Here is a 6,382-nt window from a genome sequence, read left to right as displayed (position 1 = left end):
CGGGGCCCCGCCGAGCCTCCCCCCACAACGGCCAGAGCATTCTCTGTGCATGCGCAGGGAATGCTTTTACTTTTGGGGGGATTTAAATATCCCCCATATATTTTTTCAACTTTTTAGATTTTTCTGCACACCTGGGGACTGCTCCAAGTGTGCAGGAAAATCTCTCTGCCCCCCAAGTGCCCCCGATGTGTGGATTTAGATATCTGCACGGAGGGGGCAACTTGGCTATTAGATATATAGATAAAACAGCCAGGCAAGGGATTTGTTTTGTTACAATATTTGGTTTGGATCAGGGTCATATGGGGGCCCCAGATACAATCTTTGTTGGGGGGCCCATGGTGGCTCTTGGCAGACCTGAGGCCGGTGCAGTTTTTGCCCCACTTCTTTCTGACCTTTTCTCCCTTCCAGCAAGTTTGGGTAAAAAGTAGCTTATTGCCCCATCTGTGTGTCATAGTGGTTTGATGGAGAGGTGAAAAAGATCAACCACAAGTCACGTCAAAAGGACAACAGAAGGCATGCAATGGCTGAGAAGCGACGAAAGCCCCACATGCTCCCCTCATGCAGTTTTGGTATTCTTCTAGATGCAGAAATGCATCTTGGACTTAAGAGCTCTATATGCCTACTGCATGTACACCTTGTCTTGAAAAGCATTTCACTCATTCTAAAAGAGAAAATATTTTAAAGGAGTTTTTCCCCCAATACCGGCCTGGGGGGGGGGGGACAGGACCCCCCCCCCCCCCCGGCTTTCACACCTCTGCCTCCAAAGCACAGAAACTAGCCATGCCCACAGAAACCTCGTTTTCTCTGGTTTTATTCTGTGCTCTTTCTGCCCCCCCCCCCCTCGGGCTTTCACATCTCTGCCTCCAAAGCACAGGAACTAGCCATGCCCACAGAAACCTCGTTTTCTCTGGTTTTCTAGCTTTGGGAAGAGTTCTGCACCCCAGCTGAAAATGGTGCTATAGGCAGAGACTGACCTGGTGTCATGGGTCAGCCTGAGCTTGGCATGAAGTCCTAAGGGGAGGAGGACTCCTCAGGAGAAGGGGAGCCACGCACGGCTGGCTCTGAATCAGCAGAAGCCAGCAAACAGGCTGATCCAGAGCCTCACCCCCAACAGCTGATCCAGAGCCCCACCCCCCCAGCTCTAATGCAGCAAGTGAGACTCAAGTGATTGGGGCCAATCCACCAGGCTCACCTCCACCCTTCAAGGGCCGGAGTCAGAAGCTTAGAAGAGAGCTGCAAGCAGGGAGGCGGGGTGCACGTCTCCTGGCCCATCGCCAGCTACTTGCTGACGGCAGCCTGGAGTAGTTGCAGCAGTACTCCCAAGCAGCTGGCTGCTGACAAGGGCTGCTTGTTAGGAAGTGCCTACAAAACCCAGGGATGGAACCCTGCATGCTGTGGAAGCAACATGTCATTCTGGTGGACTCTGTGACCACAACTTGTGACCCTGTTTTCTTCATGCGACCTTGGACCGGCTTGGGGCTTTGACTTCAGCTTTGTGACTCTCTGGCTTGTGGATGACCCTTGGACGCCCTGACTACACTCTCTGCTTCACCCCTTCTGCACCTGCTACGCAACACCTGGCAATGCAGGAAAGCAAAGAAGGTGGTGCTGGTTGTAAAGAGAAGGAAAGGGTTGGCGTGCAAATGTTTCAGACCTTCCACGCAAGGCTGTATTAATAGGTATTTGACCTAGTCCCAGCAATAGCATAAATCTATGCTCAGTGTACTTTGATTTAGAACAAAACAGAATATCGTATCATGAAATGCTTACTTGTCACCGGGCAATTTATACAGATTGACAAGACCCTTCAGGTGCTTTGAAAATTCATCAAAGTTTCTCTCACTAGGAGGAAATAAAGAACACATTGCATCAGAAGAAATCTGGGGGAAATCATACATGTCAAAGACACGAACGTCCTAATAATCAGATCTACCCAAATCTTGACGTCACAGCTTCCGCAGTACTCCTCACCACTACGCTCTTTCAGAACGTCCCAAGGTTCACAGGAATGTGTGCTCCTTTTCCAAAAAGTAAAATTGGGGGAGTTGTGCAAGCTCTCTTTGCACTTTCCTTTCAGCCTCCTTCCTCTGAGCAGGGATGGCCCAGGCTGCCTACCTATGGCCATGGATTTGAGTTCGGCATTCTAGAGAATCCCACCCCAGCGTCCTTCTTTAGTCCCACCATGAGAACTTTGCGAGTCCAGCGCGATGGCGAACCCCGAAGTCTTCCTAGGCAAATGGTGCTTGCTGTTGAGTGATGGCTTTGACGACTATATGAAAGGACTGTGCCTTGTGAGCTGTAGCACATGGTGTGCAAAGATGGGATTCCTCTTCAAAATCCCTTGGTGTCTAATTGGACGGTATGACTTGGACTCTCTTGGACTGATGGGATTCCTGAATTTTGGTAACTATGAATCATTACTGTTTAGTTAAGGCAAATCGCCTTAGGCTTGTTATTTTGGTAAACTCTGATAGTCTGTGCTAAGATTTGTATTAAATAAAGTTTCCTGATTGTTAAAATTGTCTTTGATGTTGTACCTGAGTTCCAAGGCTAAAATCCTGTAGCCTAAACGCTGACCACATACGCTACTATTGGAGGTTAAAATATTCTGCATCTCTGGGAAGAGTTGCTAATGTGTTAAGTCCCAGATGCCAGCTGAGAGATTTGAGTCTCTGCTCTGAGCTGGAGGGGATTATAGACTACTGTAGAGATTCTGGTGGCATATTGTTCTGAATCCAGAGAGGGTAGCCTACCTCTGTGGGTTGTTGTTTAATGTACTGCAAAAGGTATAGGATTCCCTCCCATTCCTGGACAGGCGTGGGTGGGCTATCCTATACAGGGGGGAAAAAGAATTCTAGAGAATCCCAAATTCTGAGAGACTAAAAAAACTCAAACCCCAAAGGTTGTACATGAAAATAAAAGACACAGGAGGGGCTTTCAGCGGGAGAACGAGTGGTTCGGCGTCATGCAGTCCCAACATGGCAAAAAGATTTCCAAAGCTTTCGGACAGACTAGGAGCGCCCCCTCCTCCCTTTGGCGCTTTCCCGCAAAAAACGCTCACATGACCAGGAGGAGCACTCCCCACTCAGTTCTCTCCATGCTCCCGCCGGAGACCCCTAGAAAACTAAAGTTCCAGAGAGATCACAGCGGGGCGGGAGGGAGGGATGTGTGCCTGCACAGAAGACCACTCGATGAACAACGGTTACGGGTAAGCGCCACCTCGATTTTCCAACGCTGGAACATTGAAACTCTACAACAGAATGGTGACTCGGCGCAAGGACAACTAATCTAGCCAGCAATGAAAGGCGCGCTGAACTCACCTGAGGTGCTGCACCAGTTCTGGGCAGCTCTGGAAAGGAAAAACAAACAGCATGTGTGTCCCAAGCTCAACTGAAGCTACTGTGACTAGCAGCTACTAAAGGTAAAGGTAAAGGTTCCCTTGCTCGAAAGCCAGTCGAATCCGACTCTAGGGTTGCGGTGCTCATCTCTGTTTCAAAGCCGAAGAGCCAGTGCTGTCCGAAGACGTTTCCGTGGTCATGTGGCCGGCATGACTAAACGGTGAGGTGCACGGAACGCTGTTCCCTTCCCACCGAAGTGGTACCTATTTATCTACTTGCAATTTCTTGCTTTCGAAGTGCTAGGTTGGCAGGAGCTGGAGTTAGAGATGGGAGCTCACTCCATCATGCGGCACCCGGGTCTCCAACTGCTGAACTACTGACCTTCCACAGCCTGCAGTTCAGCGTCTTAACCACTTGAGCCACCGCAGCTACTACCAACTGTATAAAGTTCATGCAGCCAAAAAATCCCGATACTGTACCCCCTCCTCCCCACGCGCACTCCCAATAGGAGTGGCCTCCTATTTCTAGCAGTCTTTCTCCAAAAGTGGACACTTGGCCCCACCAACTGCGCTCCAGTCCCCCGTGAAGCCATCCACAATGGCAGCGTACACATCAAACCCCCTGAGTTTAAGTTTGGTCCTACGATGAGCCCCAGCTAATGGGGCCAACAGGGGAATGATAGATGTGGGATTCAAAGCAATACTGATGATTCATTCTGCTGCCCAGATAAGCAGCAAACAAGTTAAGTACAAAGGAAAGGGGCTGTGGTGAAAGTACACATGGATACTAGCTGGTTAGCAAACTGCCGCTCACTTGAGGGCTAGGGGATCATTAACTCGGAAAGAGCAAAAATTGGAATAGCTGGCAACTTCTCCTAAGGGGCTGGGCTAAGATAGAGGGAAAGGGATTGGTTGAAAAAACGGCTTTTGCTATGGAACAGCTAGACACAGAGGTCACTATAAAAGTATCTGAAGAAAGGGGCTGGATTTAAAGACGACAAGGATGCTTTATATCAGGGGTGGCCAAACTGTGGCTCGGGAGCCACATGCAGCTCTTTCACACATACCGTGCGGCTCCCGGCAGGGTGGCTGGGGAGGCTAAATATCATTAGCAAACAAATTGTCATTGGATAAATAAATATAATTATCAATATAGGCTTTTCCCGCTTTTGTTATTATTTTTGTTAGTCTCGTTTAATGGTAATAAAAAGCAAATTTGCATATTTATAAGTAAAAACGTGTCATATTTGTTCATGTCTTGGGGCTCCCAAAATCTGACGTTTATTCTATGTGGCTCTTACGTCAAGCAAGTTGGGCCACCCCTGCTTTATATTAAACTCCTGTGACCTTTTGAATAAGACGGGCTTCATCAATGCACATCCTCCGCTCAGGATAAGGAGAAAAAGGCAGCTTTGCTCTACATACCACGGGCTGCTCGCCATGATGGGCCACCTTGACATCACACAGCTGCCCTGCAGGATCCAAGTGGACTTCCACATAGAACATGTCCGAAGTTATGTAACACTCAGTGCCATTTGGGCTAAGGTGAGATCCGAGGCTTCAGCATGAGGAAAAGAAATATGAAACCAAGATTGCTGAGATTCTGAGATCTGAAAAACTCAGTCACACAACAATGCACGGCACATCAAGACATAAAATTAACTTAAAATGGATATAAATACAGCAGTTCAATTAGGGAATAGATTATTAGTTGCTTAAACAAATGGAATAGATACATTAGTGTCAAGACTGTTTATTGAGAATGGCTTTAATGCTATAGGAGTTGTAAGACTGATTGAATATAAATCTATTTGTTGGAGTAATTTAAAAGATCCTGTTATACGTGATATTAGATATAAGAGTGGGAAAGATTAGTAGGTTATGGTACGAAAAGTATAATTAACAGCTTCTGTGAATGGAAAATTGATAGATAATTTATTAACCCAAATTTGAAACGTGATGTGTCACAATATCTATATGTTCTTGTTTTTGTTTGTCTGTCTAAAAACCAATAAACAGATTATTAAAAAAAAAAGAAGACATACACATGTATGTTGGCTTATAAACGACCCTCTTGTCTCCTGAAGGGTGGGGAGAGATGACTATCAGTCCCCTTGTGGATCAAACACATAATCCTAACTACGGTGGGCACAAGTGGTACACTAAAAGAAGGACTTGTACAGCAGTTAGTTCCAAGGAACAAAGGCAAGTTAATTCAACCAAATACTGCAAGGAAAGAAAGTCATTAGCATGAGACTCTGCAGTAAATTCCATGTGGTTAGACAGAAGGTGAAATTCAAACGGAAGGAGCATCCAGGCTAAAATGCCTGCGAGACTTTCTAAAGAGAGTGACTGCTTCTGGGGCAGGGAGAGACTCACCCGTTTTGTCGAGCAATGGACTCCAAGCGATCTGTCATGGCAGGCAGAGATGTCACTAGGAAGGAAAGGCCAAAGTTGGTTTAGATCAAAGAACAGACACCCTCCCACATCAGGCAGGTTTATGTAGAAGCAAATGGAACTTGAACTGCTGATGCAATTATGGGTCACAACAGGGCTTTGAAACCCATTAACTGTCTTCACTGCCCATTTGCACGACTAATGTTTGTGCTCTCCCTCCTTCAATGTACATGAATTATCAAACTACAGAACTGGGGTTAGATACCTGTGGAATTTGTCCTTAAAATCCGTCAGCTACACAACAATCTGCAACTGAGTCCAGCATGAGGATTAGGTGGGCCAAACCCTTTTTGTTCATCTTGGCTTTAGGGGATGAATGTGTTTTGCTTCACATCGATGCTGTCTATTCAACAGTGCTGACATTTACTATTTACTTCTATGGTTACTCACCCAGAGGCCCCGGGAAAGGGTAGGCTAAAAACCTAGAAATGCATTGCATCAGTCAACCTTCGGGTCCTTATTATTCCACCCTTCGTGATAAGCTGAGGGACAAACCAGATGTGATAGTGGCAGCTCTGTGCACCAGAGAGAAAGGGGTGAGTGACGCCTCTGATTTCAGCAGCTCTGTGAGTGATTCTAGCAGCTGCC

General features: G+C 46.9%; 1 protein-coding gene across 1 annotated transcript in view; it reads right to left on the bottom strand.

Moving 5' to 3' along the window:
- The window catches only part of MED1 (mediator complex subunit 1), a 39,705-nt gene that overhangs the window by 20,491 nt on the left and 12,832 nt on the right, over positions 1-6,382 (bottom strand). Inside the window, 4 exon segments of the mRNA XM_015413879.1 lie at positions 1,771-1,842; positions 3,321-3,349; positions 4,763-4,895; positions 5,717-5,771. Coding sequence (XP_015269365.1) covers positions 1,771-1,842; positions 3,321-3,349; positions 4,763-4,895; positions 5,717-5,771 — 289 coding nt within the window.

Source organism: Gekko japonicus, unplaced genomic scaffold (genome assembly GCF_001447785.1).
Source record: "Gekko japonicus isolate JY-2015 unplaced genomic scaffold, Gekko_japonicus_V1.1 scaffold1407, whole genome shotgun sequence".
Lineage (NCBI taxonomy): Eukaryota > Metazoa > Chordata > Lepidosauria > Squamata > Gekkonidae > Gekko > Gekko japonicus.
Note: the sequence above shows the minus strand (reverse complement) of the source record. Positions and strands in the feature narration are given on the sequence as shown.